At 44.9% G+C, this 27217-nt stretch overlaps 1 protein-coding gene across 3 annotated transcripts in view; it reads right to left on the minus strand.

Annotated features, from left to right (window-relative positions):
• The window catches only part of LOC134345479 (AMMECR1-like protein), a 98395-nt gene that overhangs the window by 25045 nt on the left and 46133 nt on the right, over positions 1-27217 (minus strand). For 2 of the 3 annotated variants that reach the window (XM_063046201.1, XM_063046203.1), the window contains exons 3-5: positions 7782-8283; positions 2192-2302; positions 946-1060 (exon numbers count right to left, since the gene is read on the minus strand). In XM_063046201.1, the coding sequence (XP_062902271.1) occupies positions 946-1060; positions 2192-2302; positions 7782-8251 (696 nt within the window). In that variant the 5' untranslated portion in view covers positions 8252-8283. Of the gene's footprint in view, positions 1-945; positions 1061-2191; positions 2303-7781; positions 8284-21443; positions 21551-27217 lie in introns of all 3 variants that reach the window. The other variant, XM_063046202.1, reaches the window with a different exon arrangement.

Genomic DNA, 27217 nt, shown 5'->3' on the forward strand with positions numbered 1-27217 from the left:
CAAGCATCTAAGAAAGTAGAGAACTTGCCATGCTTTCTTCATAATGGTGCTTGCATGCTGGACCCAGGCAAGATGCTCTGAAATAATAACACTGAGGAATTTAAAGTTGCTGACCCTCTCCACCTCTGATACCCCGATGAGGACTGGCTCATGGACCTCTAGTTTCCTCCCCCTGAAGCCAATGATCAGCTCCCTGGTAACTCAAGTTCAAGCACATTGTCGTTATAGGAATACATACAGAGGGTGTAAATGCCAGGAAAGTTAGCTTTATGCAGCACCGGCACAGTACAACAGAAGGTCAAAAACACGTTAACAGAAACTTAAATTAACACAAATTATATGTAACTTGCATGTGTGCAAAGTAAACAACAAAATAAAGATAACAACACTGGTGGACAAAGAGCATAAAAAGAAGTCTGACATAGTATTAAGATTTTTCAGGTCCTTTTGAGAACGTGATGGCAGTGGGGAAGCAGCTGTTGTTGAACCTTGAAGTGTGAGTCTTCTACTCACTCAGTACTCAGAACTCTGGAAAGAGAATATAAAAGGAATGTCCCTATCAGCACTCTAGATGCACTTCATAAAGGCTACACAGAAATCTTACTAGCTGGGTGCAGATTTCCTAGTAGTTATTCTGTAATAACAGTGATGGGTTTCATCTATTGAGCATAAACGAGCAGATACTGGGCAAGAACAAGCCTCAGCTTTGTACAGTAATACCCAACCTCCAATACTCACTGTCCAAGGCTAGATGCAAGAAAGGCAGATTTGCTCTCTTAAAGAAAGCTATCCATACTCAAGATCCTCATTCTAGAACAAATCAGTGCCTTCAAAAAGGGAATGCAGAAAACTGTATCATCAGAATCACTCTCTATTCAGTTTCAAAAGGGCCGCCCAGTCCCAGCTTCCTGCGGTGGTAAGAAGTTTGAACTGGAATTTCATTACCTCCCAGTCCAGATAATCGCTGGCATCTTCAAAATTAGTGAGTAGCGAAACAGAGCAGAAGAGTTTCGGAAGTTCCTCACGAGTCAGTGGGGGGAAGCGACTGTCCTTAAGGGCACTGTGAGAAGAGAAAGATACTGATGAAGATTCAGAATGTTGGTGGATTATGTCCTACTGTTTTCCAGGGAGAAGCTCAGAATCTAGGTAGTTGTGATAATATGGAGTGAGGTTGATAAGTTACATTAAAGATCAATGATTGTTAGGAATTCAATAGTTTCTTTCAATTACAGTTCTTATTCTGAACAATGAAATCTGACCTTGCATAGCCTCTACAACATTTTCTTGTCTACTAATAAAAAAACAAAGTCCTTGAACACTACATCTCCATTTACTACCAGAAGGAGTGGATGTTTCCTTCTATGTTACATCCACAGAGTATATTCCTTTCAGTCAGGAGATGAACAGGTTATACTCCTCTCCCCAGAGCCAGGAGCAGGAGAGTCACAGACTCTTGTCCACTATTCAGATCAGAATGATCCAAACCAGTACGAGTCTATGATCCCTCATGCTGTGAATGTATTGTCCTTCCAAAAGTTACACCTCATAAAATATGGTTTACCACATTTATGGAGTTTCCATTCACTATGTGCATGAAATTAAACCAGTATACACAATTAAAGGACTATTTTATATTAACTCTAGAATCAAGCCCATTGAGCCCAACCAGTCCGAAGTAGGTGCTAAAAGAACTCAGCAGGTCAGGCAGTGCCTATGGAGAGAAATAGACAGTCAATGTTTTGGGTCATGACCCTACATCTGGACTGCAAAATGGAGGGCAGATAGCAGTATAAAGAGGTAGAGGGAAGGGTGTGGAGCAAGAGCTGGCAGGTGATAGGTGGGTCCAGTTGAGCAAAGTGACAAGCTGATGGAGGAGGCAAGAGTGGAAAGTGACAGAGGCTGCCAGGTAATAGGTGACGATAACAATGGGCTAGAGATGATGGAATCTGATAGGAAAAGAAGGTGGAGTGTGCAATCGAGTGAAGGAGCTGTGGAGGACAGGTGGGAACAGTTAGGGAAACCAGTGAGAGAAGTGTGTAAAGGATGGGGCTGGGAGGAGCATAGGAAGAACTAGATGGATCAGGAAGAGAGTCTGCACTCCTCACGAGTTTTGCTGACAAAAGGAGTGCATTTTCACACAGGGATGACAATGTCTATTGCGCTCACTACTCAGAGGGTCTCATGTCCTCACCTGGTAAGTGTATATTCCCTGAGTCCTGAATGGAGGTTCATGGCAGAGAAAGTTCCAATGCAGCCTCGCAGACGTTTATCCCGGCCCATCTTCCATGTTACAAACAACGGGCTAGAAAACACAAAGCCATTCATCTACATAATAAAATCAACTTTTATGGACACATTGTTGACGCTGTCTACTGTATCACTCAATCCAACATGCGGGCAGGAGGACCCATACCTTGAAACCAGACAGCAAACATAATTGTTACAGTAGTTTTTGCACCTAAAAAAATCCTGCCTCAAGTTATTTAGATGTTCTGGACATAAGCTTTTGTCCTGTATACACAGAGTATTATCCCTGTACATCAACACCCATAAAAAAGGGGATTATCCATGAACATCAATACCTAGAGTATATCTAAAGTCCAATGTACTCAGAATAATGTGTCTTTCAAATAACCTCCATGTCAGGCTGTCAGGGTAAAGTCCAGTCATGGAATTACACCATATATTACACAAACTGCTGGAAGAACTTCGTGGAATGAGCAGCAGAAACCTGTAAAGGATCTAGAAACAATATTTTTCATTAAACCTCACAGCTACGATAACAATAGGCAAAGTGGTGACATGCGTATTTTGGTAACACCATTATTCTGGTAGCTCATAGAAAGATAATTAGATTATAATATACAGAAAATTTGGTATCAAACATTTTGGTAATACTGTTCATAAAATCATACAAGTTCAGAAGACATTTTAGGATTATATGCAAAACTAGAAATTGTTAGCAACTTTAACGGATACAGGTTTCTGATACTTTTTGCCAAAAGTCTAGATCTGATTCAATGTACTCAGAATAAAATGAGGCAGTCAGGATGCACTCATGTCCTGCAATTACCTCCATTCGTCATAAAACTGGCAAATATTCCATATGTTCCGTCATGAATCCCATTTCATGGATATGTTGGACTTGCCTTAGTGCCCAGATATGGAATTGACTTTACTTGCACAAATATTCTAAAATCTGCATAATGGCCCAGTAATTTTGCCACACATTTTCCCACTACGGTTGTATAACACTGTACTTAATATCTTGGGGATAACAATTAGCACCATTCACCCTTTTTCCAACATTCAGAAATTTCTTTGGAGGCTAATTATACACATCCTGGGATTAAACTCACATCAAATACCATGGGACAAACTGTCACATCTGCAGCTTTGAGGCATTGTTTGATAACAGAAAATTTAAAGTTATACAGATAGGCACATTTTTTTTAAAAGAAATTCTAGGATTAGTAATGCCAATGGGATATTCCTGAATGAAATCTGCTAAAGTGAACACAGACAAAAGCAGTAAAAATTCACACCATTCCTTGTGCCTGCTTCGTTATTCAGAAAGATGATCACACCTCAAATCCACTTTCCCAGAGCAGTTTCCTACAGAGTCCAGTAGCACAGATCTCAGCCTAGAACATAGTCAATACAATAAAAGCCTTCTGTGGAAGTGAATTTCAAAGGTTAGCAAAGTTAAGGACAGAAATTTCCCAGCTATTCTTAAAATTTCAGTCTTATTAGATTATTAAAATGTTTTCCACATAGCATCTGGCCACCTCATTAAGTTCAGCAGAAAATCTAGGTTGACTCTGGGCTGTGGATATTCTATTTTTGAAGCTATGTCAGCATTTGATTATTTTCAAACTGTAACAAGATGAGTGCAGGGAATAAGAGTGAGTAGTGAGAATAAGAGTGACTCCCTGCCTGAATTTCTTAGTTCCAGACTCAACAGTTTGAGGAAACAACTTCTTGACATTTAACTGTGACAATGCCTTTCAGTGTTGTGTGTCTCAGTGAGATCACCTCTCATTGTAAGCTCCAGTGAGCGTAGCCCATCTTCCTCATTGTCTCTCAGCAAAGGAAGTAGTCCGTGACCCTACACTGCACCAACTTCAAGTGTAAATTCTTTTTTTAAATCCCAATTTCATACCACAGGAAAATGAAACAACTTCTGTTACTCTCCCAATTACCACCTGAATGCATTATGTAAAACCAAGAGCTAATTTCTGCAGTCAACTGAAAAAGGCTGACAAAATTCTACTTTTCTAAAGAACTTGACTATGCTACTTCTGAATACAGCCTGACTAAATACTACATGCATTTTTGTTTACTGTAAAGTGAGCCACATTTATTACCTTCCACATTTGGATGCTGATGGAAAACATGGTAAAATTCTCCATAGTATTCAGAGCAGGCAGCAAGGAGATAGCTTGTTAGTGGAGCTGTCATACATTTGAGTTTCTATGTGCTTGAAATGTACATCTGAAAGGTCTCCAACATCAGTCTAATCAGTATAGACAAAACAGATTTTCAACTATTTTGTTTAGTAGCAAGAGTGAAACTTTTCTCACTCTTATTCCCTGCACTCATCTTGTTACAGTTTGAAAATAATCAAATGCTGACATAGCTTCAAAAATAGAATATCCACAGCCCAGAGTCAACCTAGATTTTCTGCTGAACTTAATGAGGTGGCCAGATGCTATGTGGAAAACATTTTAATAATCTAATAAGACTTTGAGATTTTAAGAACAATTAAAGCAGCCACACTTTATGCTATTGGATTTCCTTTGGAAGATTTGCTCTAGATTTCATGAATATCCCCAGACTCGACATGCAACATCAATAGTCTAAACATTCATCTAATCACCTTAATCAATCGCAAATTACAAATAACTACAGAACATGCTTCAGGCCAAGAATCATTTGTTCAAAGAATTAATATGGTTCAGTGGTAGCACTCTTGTTTGATTCCCAAAGTTGTGGGATTAAACTCCATTACATTAGAGTGATATGATCTTACATTGCTAATTCAGTGCATTAGAGAGGCAGTACTGCATTAAATGAGATACTAAACCAGATCACTCCACTGGATGTAGTAGATTCCAAGTGCTACTTGATCTGTTGATTGTTTATCTAATTTGCTATCTGTGATACCTTATCAAAGTGCATCAAGAGTGGTAATGACAAACTTTTGGATGGACTGAGCTCCTGTAAAGGAATACTGTACATCAGTGATAGTTCTGTAGCCAACTCGGCCTGTTTTCCCCTGTAAAGTTCAATGAATGGTTTTTTTTCCCCCAGCTGCCAGGAACCCATCCCCTGCCTTTCCTATTCCTTTCTTTCCAACCCAGTTTCATGCAGTGGATTCACAAATTGACCAACTTTTGGGAAGGAATTAGCCCAGGATTGCCTGGTTATTCTGTTCTCACTCATATTCAATCTACGTTCCTGCTTGTATTGTACAAGATAACCATAACTCAAACAAATTCTCCTCATGGTACTTCAAGAGATGACTCCCAACAGCCCTCTAAATTCTGGTTCTTCATTTTATAGCTTGAGGATCAATACCTTTTTGAAACTGAGTGCCCAAGACGAGACAAAACACATTAAGGTCATGTGCTTATAATGGATTATACTTTCCCCTACGTAATCCAACATGCCATTGTTTTCTTAGTACCATGGAAGCACTGGATCAGTGGTGATCTTCAGCGCTCAATTTAAATACACTCACCAATTTTGTATGAGTTTTTGTATTGCCAAACACCATTTTACAGTTGGCCCAGTTAAACTATTAAAAATCAATCCAAACTCATCTCTTTATCAGCACCAAGCAAGGAGAGTAAAGGTCTCATTTGCTCAGTCCACACTCAAATTGAAGCCACATCTTAGAGTTGCAACTCCTGTTTTAAGCCAAATGTACTTCCTGTTCCCTGACAAAAAAAATACAAAGGGTGATTGATAAGTTCACGGCCTAGGGTAGAAGAAGTCAATTTCAGAAAACCTAAACACGAGGAAATCTGCGGATGCTGGAAGTTCAAGCAACACACACAAAATGCTGGCGAACGCAGCAGGCCAGGCAGCATCTCTAGGAAGAGGTACAGTCGATGTTTCAGGCCGAGACCCCTCATCAGGACGAACTGAAGGAAGAGATAGTAAGAGATTTGAAAGTGGGAGGGGGAGGGGGAGATCCAAAATGATAGGAGAAGACAGGAGGGGGAGGAATGGAGCCAAGAGCTGGAAAGTTGATTGGCAAAAGGGATAGGAGGCTGGAGTAGGGAGAGGATCATGGGACGGGAGGCCTAGGGAGAAAGAAAGGGGGAGGGGAGCACCAGAGGATGGGCAAGGAGTATAGTGAGAGGGACCGAGGGAGAAAAAAAATTAATAATAATAATAATAAATAAATAACGGATGGGGTACAAAGTGGGGTGGGGCATTAACGGAAGTTAGAGAAGTCGATGTTCATGCCATCAGGTTGGAGGCTACCCAGACGAAATATAAGGTGTTGTTCCTCCAACCTGAGTGTGGCTTCATCTTTACAGTAGAGGAGGCCGTGGATAGACATGTCAGAATGGGAATGGGATGTGGAATTAAAATGTCTGGCCACTGGGAGATCCTGCTTTCTCTGGCGGACAGAGCGTAGGTGTTCAGCAAAGCGGTCTCCCAGTCTGCGTCGGGTCTCGCCAATATATAGGCCACATCGGGAGCACCGGATGCAGTATATCACCCCAGTTGACTCACAGGTGAAGTGATGAAGGTGAAGGAGATGAGTTATTAACTTCAAACTTTGTGCATTTTCACTCAAAGAGTTGAACTGCACGTGCATGTAACGAGAACTGTATAACTCATCTCCTTCTACCTTAGGCCATGAACTTATCAATCACCCCTGCTGCGGACCACTTCTGAGGTCCACGACGCCGACTTCTACAACGGGATCCGTATGCTCCGCGACCGCTGGACTAAGTGTGTACATGTAGGAGGGGACTATGTTGAAAAATAAATGTGCTAGGTTTTCTAAAATTGACTCCTTCTACCTTAGGCCACGAAGTGATCAATCACCCCTGGTACAGAGGAAACAATCTGTGCTCTCATCACTTTAGTTATTCCATCATCTGCTGGAAAGCAAAGAGAAAGCTGTTCAAGGTCACTAAACCAGCAAGACTTTATAGACTCTTACTTCCAAATGCATATAAACGAGATCCTACATGGCATCATGATGATATATTGCACCAGTACACAGCTTCAGAACAGCCACCGTGCCAGTTCCTGATCTGTACCCTGTGCTGGCCACTGAACTGTGTCCAAATGACCTGAGTGACAACTGACAAACTGCAGCCAGATATCTCAGGCACAGTGGATGCACTGGACCTAAATATCATAACCAAGTATCCCTTTAAAGTAAAAACAAAAGACCATAAAGAATTTTGTTCCCAGGTCACTAACAATATAAAGATTACTGTTGAACTGGATAGACATAATTATGGAAGAACAGTATAATTGACATGTTGTGCTTGCCCACATAACATTCTTTGTGTGGACGAACACAGCCCATATGGATGTATTGGAGAACAGACTTTAGTTAACTCACTGCACAGTTTAGTTAGCTTGAGAGCAAAGTCCTTCAGTATAAATTGGAGCTAGGTAGAAGGGTTGAAAGGAAACCAAGGTACACAATGACTTTCTTTTAAACAGGATGGGATTTAACCTCATCTTCCCTCAATGGGGATGCGCTTGCTTCTCTTTACAACCTCTCCCTGTACTGCAGTACTCACTATGGGTCATTGGTGAACCTGGGTGATCGGGGCAGTGGGAATCCATAGAGATGACAGTACAACACATCAAAGCAGTAGCAGCACATCTCTGCGGTCACCACCAAGTTCCTCACATTCAGTCCACTGGTCCCACTGTGCCCAGTCCCGTTTGGACGACTTCCCACTGCAGTCAGCCCAGTCACGGAGCTGAGTGTAGAGTTCAAAGAGTTCAGGTTTCCATTGCTGTCCCGATTATTCCTCTCGCAATGGTTCTGGCTGTAGTTGTGGTTCTGGCTGTAGTTGTGATGGTTCCCCAGGGCTGTTCCAGACTGCAGGCTAGGAACCGAGCCACAGCCTAGGCCAGTGCCAGAGTGGTTCAGCTGGTTGTGTACATTGCTGCCAGATAGCTTGGGCTTCTTCACTCCACAGCAACCCGCTGCTATTTTCTGCTCGAGGGTTGGCTCTGCTTGAAGGCACCGCCTCTTCCCCATCCTTCTCTGCACCACAGTGTCAACACGGCACCCTGAGCAAGAGAATGCCCAACAATTAGAGACAAATAAAGTACATGCAATCTTCCACCAATGTGGTTGCCATCAGCAAGAAGTGGTCACATAACATACATAAGCAAAACTACAATAGTTCAACCCCGTCACAAGTGTGAGCACATCATAAAGCAGCAACCAAATCAGGGTATATTACTCAAGATCACAGACTTACACTTGTATTTCTAAACTTGGGTTCAGTATCGAAAGTATTTTGAACTTCACAACAGAAGGAGAAAGCTAACACCTATCATAGGGATGTTTCTGCTAAGACATTTGTCCCACTGACCCACGACAGTTCCTCGTTGAGCAATCTAGTCTTGGGTAGGGCACCTATCAAGTAGGTTGCTGTGTCCTGTGTGTTGTTGAAGTGGCACACCTCCAGGCAAACAAAGTATTCCTTCACACTCCTAATTTCACTCCCACGGTAAAATTAGGAGGTCCCTAAACAATAAAGTACAGGCGGCCCTCCATATCTGCGGGGGATTCATTCCGGGACCCCCCACGGATGCTCAAGTCCCTTATATAAAATGGTGTAGTATTTGCACACAACCTAAGTACATCCTCCTGTATACTTTAAATCATCTCTAGATTACTTATAATACCTAATACAATGTAAATGCTATGTAAATAGTTGTCATACTGTATTGTTTAGGGAATAATGACAGGAAAAAATGTCTGTACATGTTCAGTACAGACGCAACCATCGTATCTCTTCTGGGAACGCTGATGCTGCCTCAGTGAAAATAGCATTTTATTTTGCAGCAAGCTGTTATGGGGCAGCGCGCACTCCGAGCAGTGAGAGTGGCGAAAGGCAAAAATAGCATTCAGCGTTTGTTTTGCAGCGAGCCGTTATAGATGCAGCGCGCACGCCATAGCTTTGAACAGCGTGAGATTTTTGCTACGATTGACAGTGCTGCAACGATTGCAGAGAAGTATGACTTTAATTTTGAAAGGGCATGTAGGTTTAGGGCAGGTTTGCAGGCTGTTTTGAATGCTTACAAAGAACTGTATGATAGACAAATGTGTGAACCTTCCAGTGTGCTCGCTGTCTTCCTGATTCTGGTAAGTGAAACTACATTATACTGTACATACATTATTTCTGTGTACCTATCATTATCATTCCTGCTTTTACTATATATTGGTGTTATTTTAGGTTTTATGGGTTATTTGGTATGATTTGGTAGGTTATTTTTTGGGTCTGGGAACGCTCAAAAATTTTTCCCATATAATTTAATGGTAATTGCTTCTTCACTTTATACCATTTCGGCTCTACTTTTGAATAGCGGGGGAAACCTGTACAGTATTTTCGATCCGCGGATGCGAAACCCATGGATACGGTGGGCCGACTGTATGTACAGAAGATAACAAAAGTAAAAGGAGTACTACAGAAATCAGGTGAATAGCCACAGACAGAAACTACATGAACATATTGTGCCAAGAGAAGAAATGAAAAGGAAACCAAAGCATGCAAAAAGATATTACAAGAATATAGGAAATAAGATCAGAACAAGCCGTGCGGTCATTCAAGACTGCTCCTCCGTTCAGAAAGGCCATGTTTTTCCTTGCACTATCTCAATTTACCAATTTAATAAAATAATCTTTCCTTTTCCCTCCTGCCTCATAAATTAACCCCTTCAACCTGGGAATTATCCAAGTGAGTCTTCGCCAAATTATCCCTCCTTAAATAAGAGCACTAAACTGAAACCAGTACTCATGTTGTCTCATGTAATGTACACAAGGCAACAAGTCTCCACAACTTTTGCCCAATCTAACTTGCACTAAAGGCCAACCTCCCTAAATATTTGTCTCTCACAGAAACACAAAATCACATTAGCACAAAAACAGGCCCTTTCAATCCATCTTGTCCTTGCCAACTATCAACACTAAATCCCATTTACCCACATTCGACCCAGGTTCAATATCTTGTAAATATTGTTACTGTATCTGCCTCCACCGGGAGCTCACTCCACACAGTTACTATATGTGGAAAACTTACCCCTCAGATCTCCTTTGATATTTTCCCCTCTCTCATGCCCTCTAGTTCTAGACTTCCCTCTCTGGGGTAAAAAAAAATTGTGCCCATCTACCTCAAGTCCTATAATTTTTTATAAAACTCTAGAATGTCACCTCTCAGTCTCCCGTATTCCACTGAGAATAAACCCAACCTATCCAATCTCTTCTTTTAACTACAGCTCTCTTTCTAGGCAATGCCCCAGTGAATCTATTCTGCACTCTCTATTTCTATCACATCCTTATGACAACATGACAATCAGAACTATACAATATTCCAAGAGTAATCTAACCGATGTTTTATACAGCTGCACCATGATGTCTCAACTCGTACTCGATGCCTTGGCCATCAAAGTCATCCATTCCAAATGTCTCTTTCTACCACCCTCTTTACCTGTTGCTACTTTCAGCAAGTTATGCATTTGCACCCCAACTGGCATCTGTATCTCAACACCAACTGGCATTTAGTCTCCATGTCCTACCAGAATTTGACTTCCCAAATGCATTACTTCTCACTTGCCTGGATTAAATTCAATCTGTACCTACTACACCAACTTTCCAACAGATTTATGTCAATGACATTCTTTTCTGATACCTATAACTCCACCAATTTTTGAATCATCTGCAAGCTTACTAATCATACTCTACATTCTCATCTAAATCAATGTTACAAACAAAGCACCCAGCACCAATCTCTGTAGTACACCTCTTATTAGAAATTTCAGTCAGAAAAATGCCATTCATCACTCCCCTCTACCTCCTATCTTCAAGAAAATTTTGGATTCAATCGCCAAGATGCCTTGGATCAATTGTGTTGTAGCTTTCTAGACCAGTCCACCGTACGAGGCCTTGTCAACAATTTTACTAAAGTCCAAATCAACCACATCTACCATTCAGTCATCAAATTTCCCAGTCATCTTCTCAAAAAACAACTCAAGATTTGAGAGACAATATCTGCATAGGGTAAACAACAGGCATTCTGCAGATGTTGGAAATTCAAGCAACACACATCGAAGTTGCTGGTGAACACAGCAGGCCAGGCAGCATCTGGCTGGCCTGCTGTGTTCACCAGCAACTTTGATGTGTGTTATCTGCATAGGGTGCCTCTTCCTGATTACTCTCTGCCTTTCCAAGTGAACATAAATCCAGTTCCTCAGAAAATTCTCAAGAAGCCTCTCTACCACAGATACAAGGCTCACCAACCTGTAGTTTCCAAGTATATTTCTTTCTGTATAAGTAAACAACATTAGTTACCCTTCAGTCCTCTGGAACCTCACCAGAAACTAATGAAGATGTAAAAATCTCTATCAGGGTCCCAAGTCTCCTCCCTTGCATCCTGGGATAGATCCTGTTGCATTGTGGGGATTTTTCCATCCTAATTTACTCCAATATTTCCAGGACTGCTACATTCCTGATACAGACGTGCTCCAAAATACCAGCATACCCCTCCCTCAACTCCCCAGCTTTCATGATCTTCTCAGTATTGAATATGGATTAGAAGTATTTGTTTAGGACCTCATTCATATCCCCTGGCTTCATGCATTGATGGAGAGCAACGATAAATTGTTAGAAGGAAATCATGTTCAGCTAAATAGATTGAAATTGAGAATTAAACTTTATGGAATATCAAGATCCAAGATAATATGGTTAGAAAACAGCTCAACAGAAAACAGAAATAGAATTGAAGGTACAATGCCTGAAAACGGACGGATTTCTTTGCATTTCTACTTAGATGCTAACTGCATTTCATTGGCTTTGTATCTGTACTTGGCACAATGACAATAAAGTTGAATCTGATCCAATCTAAAATGGAAAACAGTCGTGGTGAACCGTTGTATGTAACTGTATTGTCGGCTAATTGGATAGCAGTCACTGCTGGGATTGGCATGGGTTGTTTCCAGCACTGCAGATGACATAAAGCTTCGTAAGGAAGATAATAATGTACAGCAATAAGGTAGAGACAGGTTGAGGGTACGGGCAGACATGTGCAGGTGAAACACAATGCATAGAAGTGTGAAGTGGCACACTTTAGCAGGAAGAATAGAGAAAAGAGATTACGTAGCATATTTCTAAAAGAGGATGCAGGTGGAGGGCATTTTCTGCGTGATAAGTATAAAGCATATGGGAATGCTGAGGTTTATAAACAGGCTCATCGTGTACAAGAACAGATATGTGGAACCTGCATTAAATACTGCTTGGGCCACAGCTGAAATTTTGTCCGTCAAAATCTGGTTACCAGTCAGGAAGATCCAAGGGAGTGCGAAGAAGATTTACCAGATTTCAGCTCTAAATTTGAACTAGAGAAGCTATGGTTGCTACTCTCTGAACAAAGATTCAGGGAGAAATGATAGAGGTATACAGAATTATGAAGGGTAATCAGATTAAGATCTTGGCAACAGATAGGATGTGGAAATGAGTGGAAAAAAACAAGACTGTCTCCTCTACTATTAAAACTAATGTAATTCTCCATTAATTTCAAATAACCCATCTGCAGCAACAGCTTCAATAAGACTTGCTTTGGTATCATTGCTCAGGGACCTCCCGCTCCTTCTAATCATTTTGGAACCAAAGCAATTCATAAGAAATCAAAATTACTTTGACAACAGAAGATAACTTTTGTTTTAAAAAAAAATTGCCGCAAGTACCTCCTTCAATAGGCAATCCTATAGTTCCTTTCCGCAGCATTTCCTGCTAAGCTTTAAACATATGGTACTATTTGCAGAATGCATCAACATTCATAGAATTAGGGCCCGCACTGGAAAGAGTATTGGCTGCTACTGTGTATACTATGTACACTATGAAAGTGGAAAAACGGCATAAAACCAAATCATTTTGCATGTAAGTTTTTGTACGAAAATTACGATATGTTAACCCAATGACGAAAGCACATAGTATTAAGTTTACACAGACTTTAATACCACAGATGTTTCATAGACTTGGCAGTTCACTTCCATGATCTTTAAATACAAGTCCATTGTGACAGAACAGGAACAGCCTTTCCTTTAACATTAAGCGTGCACAACGTAATATAAACAGAGATGCTTTACAACGAAGCTAAAAGGCCTGACTTAGGAATTAGATAATACTACTTGTACTACCATATTTCATATGCATTAAAAACAGAAAATGTAGTCTGCTTACACCATTTTCTAAAAGTGCTATTACGATACTTAGAGCATTGTTAAACTTCCTGATGTAGTAACACATTTTTTCTACTCGATTGCAGCTGCTAGTACACAGATGCAACTTCGGAAAGTGTTGAGGACAAGCAACGCTCTACCACGCTGAACAGTACTGATTTTTGAAGTAAGGCTGAAGGCAGAGTGTTGTGCAGAATACCACCCATTGGAAGAATGCTTTCAATGATGGGGGTCAAGGGAGACCCTCTCAGACTACAGCCAGACACCCCTACCAGGGAGGAGTCTATTAGAAGTAACAGTCCTAGGAAGAAATGCCATGTCTCACAAGACTGCTCAATACTTACTTATAACAGCTGTAGCCTTTACATTCTTCCTTATTCAGACTCTGCTCAACAATTCCACCAAAAGTGATGAGTTACTCCTGACCAAGGATGAAGCAGCAGTGAAGCACGACAGGAGAGCGGGGTACATGTCTATCTGCTCAGACTTTTTTTATATCTTGCTCACACACAGTGATACTCATTCCTGCAGAGCTCCCCTCAACCCTTCCATACTGAACCTTTCTCAACCTCACCATTTTCTCTTACACATTTTCCAAATACTTTCTCTTTCTTCTTTCAGCACAGAGCCAAACCTTACTGACTCTATAGTCCATACAGACACGATGCAACATCTTCAACCTGAAGCATTTTCAACCCCATTTCCTCACAGAGATATTGCCCAATTTTCTGGGCATTTCCAGCATTCTTTCATTTCACATTTTCAACACTAAAACATTGTGGATCTCTCAGATATCACCTTGGTTTTTTTCCTCTCCCCTTTCCATTCATCTCCTCTATTTACATCTCAGAAGGAATTAGTAAGCAGTTTTCCGAATGGACAAGGGCAATTAATATTTAGGAAGGAGCGGCAACCTGCACTATTAATATGAATCAATAGGTCAGTAGTGAGAAGTTATCTTGGCTCTATAGATGTAGAGTTAGTAAATTTTAGGTGGAATCACAAAATAGCAAAGGGCAACAAACTCCAGTGGGTGGGATTTATTTGCAGGCTGTCAAATACCAGTTGTAACATTGGCCATAAACTTAGGGGTAAGACAGTAACAAGGCAAGGAGGGCTTTAATCTGCAGACAGATTAAACAAGCCAAATTTTTGGTAGAAAGGTGGAGGTCAAACACGAGGAGCAATACTGGATGTCTTTCCAGATTATCATACCAAGGCTGATTTACATCCATTAATGAGGAAGGATTACTATCTGGCACTAGCGTCCTATCAAAACTAAATTTCGGTTTATTGGGTACACATAGAACAGGAACTACAAAATAACATATAATTTACAGAAATTATTAAGCATGCAAAATAAGAAACAAAATGAATAAAAGGTGCCAGTCTGACAAGAAATTGAAGAGAAATCAATAGAATGATTCACAAACTTGTCAGGGGGAAAAGAAAAGTAAACTTGAAAACTAGGAGTAATTTATGAGAGCAAAATTGATCAAAAAGAGGAAAGGTTTAATTGACAGTAAATGCAGACTGCCAAAGATTCTATAGAAATGCAAAGTGGAAAAGACTAGCCAGGATAAATGTGGACCCATTATAGACACAAACAAGAAATTTTGTTATACAGGGAATAAGACAAATAAATTACACAAACGCTGCATCTGTCTTCATAAAAAAAAACACTAAAGAATTGCCAGAAATACTCGAGAACCACAAGTGTGGATACAAGTCAGAATCAGAGACAGAGCATGGAAACGGGGTCTGCAAACTGACTGTCAACCAACTATTTACATTAATCCTGTCCCTGTACATTTCATTCTTCCCACATTCCCACCAACACCACCCGCTCACCGCTGCCAGATTCTACAACTCACCTACACGCTAGAGGCAATTTACAGTTGCAATTAGCAAATGCCTACTTATCTTTGGGATGTGGGCGGAAACACACTCACAGGGAGAACATGCAAACTCTATCAAAGGTTAGGATTGATTGCATGTTGCTGGAACTGAGACAGCATGCCACTAGTAATTAGTAAAAGAAAGTGTACAAGTTAGCAGGATTCTAAGCTGATAATTCCCAAGGACTCAATTATCTATCCCCCAGTTTTGTTTAAGGTATCTACAGAGGCAGTGATGTCTTACTTAATATGAAAGGAAAACAGGGTTCCATCCATCTACTAGCTTACATCAACAGTAGAGAACATTTGAGACTATAATGGATGATATAGGAACAGAACATCTAAAACAGATGATAGAATACAGCAGAAGGAACAGGGATTTATGAAAAGAAAATCAAGTTTGTCTAATCCATTAGAGTTCTTTGAGAATGTGACGAGTAGAATAGAAAAGGAGGAAATCAGTGCATGAAAGTTGATTAGATTTGAATTAGTTGCTGCTCAAGAGATCAGTCAACAAAGGTGAAGCACAGAGAATTGGGGGCAATATGCTTAAAGGCTGTAAGAATTGGTTAGGAAGACAGTCGGCACAAAGCGGGAATAAATGGATCATTATTAGGCTCTGACTAAACAGAACTGCAGGAATCAATGTTATTCACAATCTATAACAGTTAGTTGACTGATGAGGCAATAGGTCTTATGTCTAAGTTTGCTGATGATACAAAACCTTGTGAGATTGTGATCAGGCAGGATGAGGTAAAAGTGTGTCAAGAGCATAAAAACAAGTGCATGGTAGATGGAATACAATGTGAAAAAAAGGTCAACACTACAATGCACCAGCAGAAAAGCAGACTACTTTCTTTTCAAATGGTGATGGGACTGGAAAATGCTCAATATAAACCAGGTGCCCTTATATCTAAGTCACTGAAAGCTAATATGCAGGTACAGCAAGTTATTAGGAGAGTGATATAAAATAAAACAAGAGGATCTGAGCATAGAAGGGGCAATGTCATACTATGAATATAGAAAATCTTTGATGAGATTGCACCTGGAGTAGTGTCTCACAATTTGCCTACTGCCACAACAAGTCTACAGCAGATGCAATCTCCCTTGTTCTCCACTCGCCTTTGAGGCACTTAAGAAACAGCAGAACATGTCAGGCTGCTTTTTGTGTATTGCAGCTTGGAGCTCAACACCATCAACCCCTCACTATGAATCAACAAGCTTCAGCACTTGGGCTGTGTACCTGCCTCTGCAACGAGACTCCTGGCTCCCTTTTTCAGACACTATGGTGAGTTCAGAATGCTAATAACATCTCCTCTTTGCTGACAATTAACACAGGTGCACCTGAAGGATGCACACTTACTCTCTCTACCCTCTTGACTGAGTGGCTAGGCACAGTTCAAACATCGTCTATAAAATTGCTGATGACTGTGGCAAAATCTCAGATAGCTACAAGGAAACCTACAGGACTGAGGTAGATCGGCTTATGAATGGTCTAACAACTTTGACAAATAAAGCTAATTTTCATGCAGAGTGCAATGAACATCGAAACACACAATGAAATGCAGCATCTGTGTAAATGATTAACAGTTTACTGGGGCAGCTGCACGTGTGGCCATGTTTCCGGCACCAACATAGGGTGCCCACAACTTACCAGCCCTAACCTGAATGTGTTTGGAAGGTGGAAGGAAACCAAAGCACCTGAAGGAAACCTACATGGTCACAGAGAGAAAGTACAAACTCCTCACAGACACTAATGGGAATCGAACCTCCATCTTCCAATTGACCACCAGCACTGTAAAGCTTTATGCTAACTGCTATGTTACTGTGCCATCTCAAGGAATTGATTGTGGACCTCAGGAAGGGGGAAGTCAGGAAAACACACACACCAGTCCTCACCGAGGGGTCAGTGGTGGAAAGGGTGAGCAACTCCAAATTCCTGGGCATCAACATTTCAAGGATCTATCCAGCGCCCAAAACATTAATGTAATCAGAAAAAGACATGGCAGTGGCTTACCAAATCTCTACAAACTGCAAATAAGACTCTTGCAAATCTCCACAGAAATGGTGCAATTTCACAGAATGGTGAAGAGCATTCTGACTGGTTGCATCAATCTGGCACGGAGGTTCTAACGTACGCGGTCGAAGGGGCTGCACGGAGGTTCTAACGTACGCGGTCGAAGGGGCTGCACGGAGGTTCTAACGTACGCGGTCGAAGGGGCTGCACGGAGGTTCTAACGTACGCGGTCGAAGGGGCTGCACGGAGGTTCTAACGTACGCGGTCGAAGGGGCTGCACGGAGGTTCTAACGTACGCGGTCGAAGGGGCTGCACGGAGGTTCTAACGTACGCGGTCGAAGGGGCTGCACGGAGGTTCTAACGTACGCGGTCGAAGGGGCTGCACGGAGGTTCTAACGTACGCGGTCGAAGGGGCTGCACGGAGGTTCTAACGTACGCGGTCGAAGGGGCTGCACGGAGGTTCTAACGTACGCGGTCGAAGGGGCTGCACGGAGGTTCTAACGTACGCGGTCGAAGGGGCTGCACGGAGGTTCTAACGTACGCGGTCGAAGGGGCTGCACGGAGGTTCTAACGTACGCGGTCGAAGGGGCTGCACGGAGGTTCTAACGTACGCGGTCGAAGGGGCTGCACGGAGGTTCTAACGTACGCGGTCGAAGGGGCTGCACGGAGGTTCTAACGTACGCGGTCGAAGGGGCTGCACGGAGGTTCTAACGTACGCGGTCGAAGCGGCTGCACGGAGGTTCTAACGTACGCGGTCGAAGCGGCTGCACGGAGGTTCTAACGTACGCGGTCGAAGGGGCTGCACGGAGGTTCTAACGTACGCGGTCGAAGGGGCTGCACGGAGGTTCTAACGTACGCGGTCGAAGGGGCTGCACGGAGGTTCTAACGTACGCGGTCGAAGGGGCTGCACGGAGGTTCTAACGTACGCGGTCGAAGGGGCTGCACGGAGGTTCTAACGTACGCGGTCGAAGGGGCTGCACGGAGGTTCTAACGTACGCGGTCGAAGGGGCTGCACGGAGGTTCTAACGTACGCGGTCGAAGCGGCTGCACGGAGGTTCTAACGTACGCGGTCGAAGCGGCTGCACGGAGGTTCTAACGTACGCGGTCGAAGCGGCTGCACGGAGGTTCTAACGTACGCGGTCGAAGCGGCTGCACGGAGGTTCTAACGTACGCGGTCGAAGAGGCTGCACGGAGGTTCTAACGTACGCGGTCGAAGCGGCTGCACGGAGGTTCTAACGTACGCGGTCGAAGCGGCTGCACGGAGGTTCTAACGTACGCGGTCGAAGCGGCTGCACGGAGGTTCTAACGTACGTGGTCGAAGAGGCTGCAAAGGGTTGTAGACTCAGCCAACTCCATCATGGGACAATTTCAGCAGCCAGTGCCTCAAGAAAGTAGCATCGATCATTAAAAATCCTCACCATGCAAGACATGCCCTCTTTGCGTTCGCTTTGAGGACAAGTACAGAAGCCTGAACACTAACATTCAATATTTTAAGAACAGCTTTTCCCCTTCCACTATCAGATTTCTGGATGGTCCAGGAACACTATCTTATTAGATAGATACTTCATTGATCACAAAGGAAATTACAGCATCACAGTAGCAATACAAGTGTATAGATATACAAATATTTAGAAGAGAAGTAAGAAAGAATAAAAAATAAGCTACCTCAAACAGTGTAACAGGAGGGAGTCATCACTATAGAGCCCAATGGCCGAGGATAAGAATGACCTCATCTAGCTCTCTTTGGAGCAGCACGACTGTCCTAGTCTATCACTGAAGGTGCTTCTCTGTTCAACCAAGGTGGCATACAGAGGGTGAAAAACATTGTCCAAAATTGCCAGGATTTTCCGTAGGGTCCTTTGTTCTACCGCAGCCTCCAATGTGTCCAGTTTGACTCCTACAACAGAGCCAGCCTTTCTAAATAGTCTATTGAGCCTGTTGGCATCACCCATGTTGATGCCATTGCTCCAGCACAACGCCACACAGAAGATTGTACTGGTGACATCAGACTGGTAGAGCATGTGGAGGAGAGGTCTGCATACTCCAAAGGACCTCAGTCTCCTCAGGAAGCAGAGGTGACTCTGGCCCTTTTTGTACACAGCCTCTGTGCTGGTGCTCAACTCAAGCCTGTAATCCAGACGCACCCCCAGGTACTTGTAGGTCCTTAGCAAATTCTCACCATCAATTGTAACAGGGAGCAATGAAGATTATTCATCTTCTACACTTTTCTGGAACTTATAGTAATTTTTTTTTGTCTTGCACAAAACAACAAATTTCATGATATGTTATATATCAGTGATAATAAATCTGGTTCTGATTCTAACCAAAAAATGCTGAAAATACTCAGTAGGTTATAGAGCAACTATAGAGAAGGAAATGAAAGTTTTTTTTAGGCTATTGACCAATCATTCTACATGAAAAGTCATCAACCTGAAATGCTTACCCCATTTCTTTTTCACAGATGCTGTTCAACCTGCTGAACATTTCCACATCTTCTGTTCATTTAGGCTGGTTGAGAGGCAACTTTCTTGTCCACTGCAAGAGATGTAGAGGTGTAGTGCCACTTGCCAATTCAACGCTGGCTTCAGGTAACTGAACCACTTCTAGTTTTCCAGAAGTGATGCCAGCTCCAGCTTTCTGTACTCCCCCCACCCTCAAGTCAGCAACTCAGTCCACACATTAACAAATACAGTTTTCTGCCACCGTCCCTGTTTGTAGCCCAGTGGCTAACAGCATGATAGAAGGACCCAACTTAACATGAACTCTTTAGATTTGTATAAAGAGGAAATGGAACTAGAAAGCTTCCTTAGCTAACTAAACCGTCCGTGAAAGTTGCTCAACTTCAATGAAGGCCCAGGTCACTGAGGATGAAAAAGAGAACAAGAGAATAGATGTGTTCTGTTTACTCAGTTCTTCAATGAATAATCTCAGAGTCATGAGGTCCTGAGCAGAAGTACATCACTGAAACTTCTAGAATGTCAGAAGAATCCACATCAAGGACAGTGGTGGCGACAAGAAGATACAAAAATAGTGTAACCCAGGTTTTTTTGTGTCTTGGTTGTGGAGAGATTCAATGGTTCATCCAACACCTTACACTCAGAAATGCTATAACCATGTTTGTCCTTCCATTTGAAGTACTCATTATATTCTGTCGTTTCTGGTAAATCACCTATGACTGAGCCATCAAAAGGCCTTTAAAATAGACATTTGCTCCCTTGGTCTCTCTCTATCTCTGACACACACACACACACACACACACACACACACACACAGCTTCTACAACATCCTCTAACCCCTTTTTGTATTGTTTCTCACACACATTGGCAATGACTCAATCACCACAACAGCACAGAGACTCAGTCCTCAACTTCTCCATTACCATTCTCTCTCTCAATCCACCATACTAGGTATCCCCCAGTTTTTCAGATGCACTCCAACTGTGCTAAGTGTCACCAGCAGTTCTCACAATTGCTACCTCCTGCAAACAAAGCAGTTCAGAGAGGAGCCACTATGGAAATCTTGCTTTATCCCGCTTCTATTCATGTCTAGAATTTACTTATCAAAGATATGCAAGTCCTAAACAATACGGCAGCTGACGATATCTGCAAACTCACAGGTATGCCCCTCATTCCCCCTTTCCACAATCTCATTCATTATTACAGCTATATTTTCCTTCAGGAAGCAAACCTACATGCAGAACATTTCAAATACAAACACCGTCAATGAATGAAGCATTTACAGACCACGAGGGAAGAAGGTATTGAAAAGGAGCTAACGGCTAATTACTCATACCATTGAATTAAACTTCCACAGTTGAACACCCATACAGTATCACAATTGCCATCTATTGCAAGCTAGCAGCTTGGAAAATATTATAGACAACACCGTAGGGTGGGTATGCTGAGATATTTGATGCAATGTATCGGGCAGTGCAGTGGTTAGCACTACGCTTCACAGTACCAGTGACCCAGATTCAATTCCCACCACCGTCTGTGAGAAGTTTTATGTTCTCTCCATGACCATGTGGGTTTCCTCTGGGTGCTCCAGTTTCCTCCCACAGTCTAAAGACCTACCAGTTGGTTGGCGAGTTGGTCATTGTAAATTCTGCTGTGGTTAGGTTAGTGGTGGTGCAGGGCGGTGTGGCTTGTTGGCCCAGAAGCGCCTGTTCAACGCTGTATCTCTAAATAAGTAAATATGAAAATGAGATGAACAGATGTTTCAGACAGAAAAAGATTCAAAGATGTTTTCAAAGCCTCCTTGAAGAAATGCAACATGCCCTTTGATTCCCTGAATCTGTTCCATGATCCCCCAGTAGAGGAGCATTAAGGATGGTACAAAACCTCGAGCTATGCTGTGAGAGGTCCTGTATAAGCAGTAGTGAAAATAAACTACCTCTATAATACACCCCATCGGAAAGCCTTACTCAAGTCACACATCACATCACAGGAAGAGGCTATTTGACCCAGAGCCCATGCCAGCTCCCAGCAGAGCAATTCCATTAACCCATTTTTCTATTTCCCTGTAACCCTGCCCATCAACTTCGTTTCTATTCAACTTTTCCACTTATCTACACCAAGGGATAATTTACAGCAGTCAGCCAACCTACCAGCAACAGACACTAAATGCTAGAGGAACTCAGCAGGGCAGGCAGCATGTATAGAAAAGAGGAAACAGTTGACATTTTGGGGAAGACCCTTGATCAGGACTGTAAAAGGGACCCCCATCAGAACTGCCACGAACATCAATTCTCAAACTTTAGGTAATTGTCCCCCCACCCCCACCATTCCCATTTCCCTCCTACACCTCATCTCCTTACCAGCCTATCACCTCCTTCCCTATCTTCCATGGTCTTCTATCTTCTCCTGTCAGATTGTCCCTCCCACATTCCTTTATCTCTTTCTCCAATCAAATTTCCAGCTCTTTACTTAACCTCCTCCCCTTCTCCCGGTTTCACCAATCACCTACCACCTTGTACTTCCTCATCACCTTCCGCCACCTTCTTACTCTGACTTCCCATCTTTTCCCACCCGAGTCCTGATGAAGGCCCAAAACGTCAACTATGTATTCATTTCCACGGATGCTGTCTGACCTGCTGAGATCCTCAGCATTTTGTGTGTGTTGCTTTGGATTTCCGGCACCTGCAGACTTTCCCCTGTTCATGAAGGCTTGCTGGTAGGCTACAAGGTGGCAGGAAACTGGAGTATCCAAGGAAACAGATGTTATCACAGGAAACACAAGCAAACTCCGCATCCATGAGAGAATCCACCATGGGTCCCAGAAGACACGCGTTAGCAGCACTAATTGCTGCTCCACTCTGCCAATTCTACGCAGTCCACCACACGACATCAACCCCGCCGATTCTACACAGTCCGCCACACGACATCAACCCCGCCGATTCTACACAGTCCGCCACACGACATCCACCCCGCCGATTCCATACAGTCCGCCACACGACATCCACCCCGCCGATTCCATACAGTCCACTCCGCTGATTCTACACAGTCCGCCACATGACATCCACTCCGCCGATTCCATACAGTCCACCACACGACATCCACCCCGCCGATTCTACACAGTCCACCACATGACATCCACCCTGCCGATTCTACACAGTACAGTGCACATCCACCCTGCCGATTCTACACAGTACAGTGCACATCCACCCCGCCGATTCTACACAGTCCGCCACACGACATTCACCCCGCCGATTCCATACAGTCCACCACACGACATCCACCCCGCCGATTCCATACAGTACACTGCACATCCACCCCGCCGATTCCATACAGTCCGCCACACGACATCCACCCCGCCGATTCCATACAGTACACTGCACATCCACCCCGCCGATTCCATACAGTCCGCCACACGACATCCACCCCGCCGATTCCATACAGTACACATGACATCCACCCCGCCGATTTCATACAGTACACGACATCCACCCCGCCGATTCTACACAGTCCGCCACACGACATCGACCCCGCCGATTCCATACAGTCCACCACACGACATCAACCCCGCCGATTCCATACAGTCCACTACATGACATCCACCCCGCTGATTCTACACAGTCCGCCACACGACATCCACACCGATTCCACACAGTCCACTCCGCTGATTCTACACAGTCCACCACATGACATCGACCCCGCCGATTCCATACAGTCCACCACACGACATCCACCCCGTCGATTCCATACAGTCCACCACACGACATCCAGCCCATCGATTCCATACAGTCCACCACACGACATCCACCCCGTCGATTCCATACAGTACACCACATGACATCCACCCTGCCGATTCTACACAGTCCGCCACACGACATCCACCCCACCGATTCCATACAGTCCGCCACACGACATCCACCCCGCCGATTCCATACAGTCCACCACACAACATCCACCCCGCCAATTCTACACAGTCCACCACACGACATCCACCCTGCCGATTCCATACAGTACAGTGCACATCCACCCCGCCGATTACATACAGTCCGCCACACAACATCCACCCCGCCGATTCCATACAGTCCGCCACACAACATCCACCCCGCCGATTCCATACAGTCCGCCACACAACATCCACCCCGCCAATTCTACACAGTCCACCACACAACATCCACCCCGCCGATTCCATACAGTCCACTACATGACATCCACCCCGCTGATTCTACACAGTCCGCCACACGACATCCACACCGATTCCACACAGTCCACTCCGCTGATTCTACACAGTCCACCACATGACATCGACCCCGCCGATTCCATACAGTCTACCACACGACATCCACCCCGCCGATTCCATACAGTCCACCACACGACATCCAGCCCATCGATTCCATACAGTCCACCACACGACATCCACCCCGTCGATTCCATACAGTACACCACATGACATCCACCTCGCCGATTCTACACAGTCCGCCACACGACATCCACCCCGCCGATTCCATACAGTCCGCCACACGACATCCACCCCGCCGATTCCATACAGTCCACCACACGACATCAACCCCGCCGATTCCATACAGTCCACTACATGACATCCACCCCGCTGATTCTACACAGTCCGCCACACGACATCCACCCCGCCGATTCCATACAGTCCACTACATGACATCCACCCCGCTGATTCTACACAGTCCGCCACACGACATCCACACCGATTCCACACAGTCCACTCCGCTGATTCTACACAGTCCACCACATGACATCGACCCCGCCGATTCCATACAGTCTACCACACGACATCCACCCCGCCGATTCCATACAGTCCACCACACGACATGCACCCCGTCGATTCCATACAGTCCACCACACGACATCCAGCCCATCGATTCCATACAGTCCACCACACGACATCCACCCCGTCGATTCCATACAGTACACCACATGACATCCACCCCGCCGATTCTACACAGTCCGCCACACGACATCCACCCCGCCGATTCCATACAGTCCGCCACACGACATCCACCCCGCCGATTCCATACAGTCCACCACACAACATCCACCCCGCCAATTCTACACAGTCCACCACACGACATCCACCCTGCCGATTCTATACAGTACAGTGCACATCCACCCCGCCGATTACATACAGTCCGCCACACAACATCCACCCCGCCGATTCCATACAGTCCGCCACACAACATCCACCCCGCCGATTCCATACAGTCCGCCACACAACATCCACCCCGCCGATTCTACACAGTCCACCACACAACATCCACCCCGCCGATTCCATACAGTCCACCACACGACATCCACCCCACCGATTCTACACAGTCCGCCACACGAAATCCACCCCGATTCCATACAGTCCATCACACGACATCCACCCCGCCAATTCCATACAGTACACTGCACATCCACCCCACCGATTCCATACAGTCCGCCGCACGACATCCACCCCGCCGATTCCATACAATCCGCCGCACGATATCCACCCCGCCGATTCCATACAGTCCATCACACGACATCCACCCCGCCAATTCCATACAGACGGCCACACGACATTCACCCCGCCGATTCCATACAGACGGCCACACGACATCCACCCCGCCGATTCTACACAGTCCACCACACGACATCCACCCCGCCAATTCCATACAGTCCACCACACGACATCCACCCCCGATTCCATACAGTCCACCACACGACATCCACCCTGCCGATTCCATACAGTCCACCACACGACATCCACCCCGCCGATTCTACACAGTCCACCGCACGACATCCACCCCGCCGATTCCATACAGTCCACCACACGACATCCACCCCGCCAATTCTACACAGTCCGCCACACGACATCCACCCCGCCGATTCCATACAGTCCACCACACGACATCCACCCCGCCGATTCCATACAGTCCGCTACACGACATCCACCCCGCCGATTCTACACAGTCCGCCACACGACATCCACCCCACTGATTCCATACAGTACACTGCACGACATCCACCCCGCCGATTCCATACAGTACACTGCACGACATCCACCCCGTCGATTCCATACAGTCCAGCACACGACATCCACCCCGCCGATTCCATACAGTACACTGCACGACATCCACCCCGCCGATTCCATACAGTCCGCTACACGACATCCACCCCGCCGATTCTACACAGTCCGCCACACGACATCCACCCCACTGATTCCATACAGTACACTGCACGACATCCACCCCGCCGATTCCATACAGTACACTGCACGACATCCACCCCGCCGATTCCATACAGTCCAGCACACGACATCCACCCCGCCGATTCCATACAGTACACTGCACGACATCCACCCCACTGATTCCATACAGTACACTGCACGACATCCACCCCACCGATTCCATACAGTACACTGCACGACATCCACCCCGCCGATTCCATACAGTACACTGCACGACATCCACCCCGCCGATTCCATACAGTCCAGCACATGACATCCACCCCGCCGATTCCATACAGTACACTGCACGACATCCACCCCGCCGATTCCATACAGTCCAGCACATGACATCCACCCCGCCGATTCCATACAGTACACTGCACGACATCCACCCCGCCGATTCCATACAGTCCAGCACATGACATCCACCCCGCCGATTCCATACAGTACACTGCACGACATCCACCCCGCCGATTCCATACAGTCCGCCACACGACATCTACCCCGCCGATTCCATACAGTCCACCACACGACATCAACCCCGCCGATTCTACACAGTCCGCCACACGACATCCACCCCACCGATTCTACACAGTCCGCCACACGACATCCACCCCACCGATTCCATGCAGTCCACCACAAGACATCCACCCCGCCGATTCCATACAGTCCACCACACGACATCAACCCCGCCGATTCTACACAGTCCACCACACGACATCCACCCCGCCGATTCCATACAGTACACTGCACGACATCCACCCCGCCGATTCCATACAGTCCGCCACACGACATCTACCCCGCCGATTCCATACAGTCCACCACACGACATCAACCCCGCCGATTCTACACAGTCCGCCACACGACATCCACCCCACCGATTCTACACAGTCCGCCACACGACATCCACCCCACCGATTCCATGCAGTCCACCACAAGACATCCACCCCGCCGATTCCATACAGTCCACCACATGACATCAACCCCGCCGATTCTACACAGTCCACCACACGACATCCACCCTGCCGATTCTACACAGTACACTGCACGACATCCACCGTGATTCTATGCAGTAGAACAGACTCCCTTCAAGGGCCATATGACACCTGACAGGTGACAAGCAGCTGTGATCCACAGAATGAAGAAGTTATGAAGGGTTGTTTGAATTGACCATGGA

The sequence above is a fragment of the Mobula hypostoma genome, chromosome 4, assembly GCF_963921235.1.
Source record: "Mobula hypostoma chromosome 4, sMobHyp1.1, whole genome shotgun sequence".
Taxonomy (NCBI): Eukaryota; Metazoa; Chordata; class Chondrichthyes; order Myliobatiformes; family Myliobatidae; genus Mobula; species Mobula hypostoma.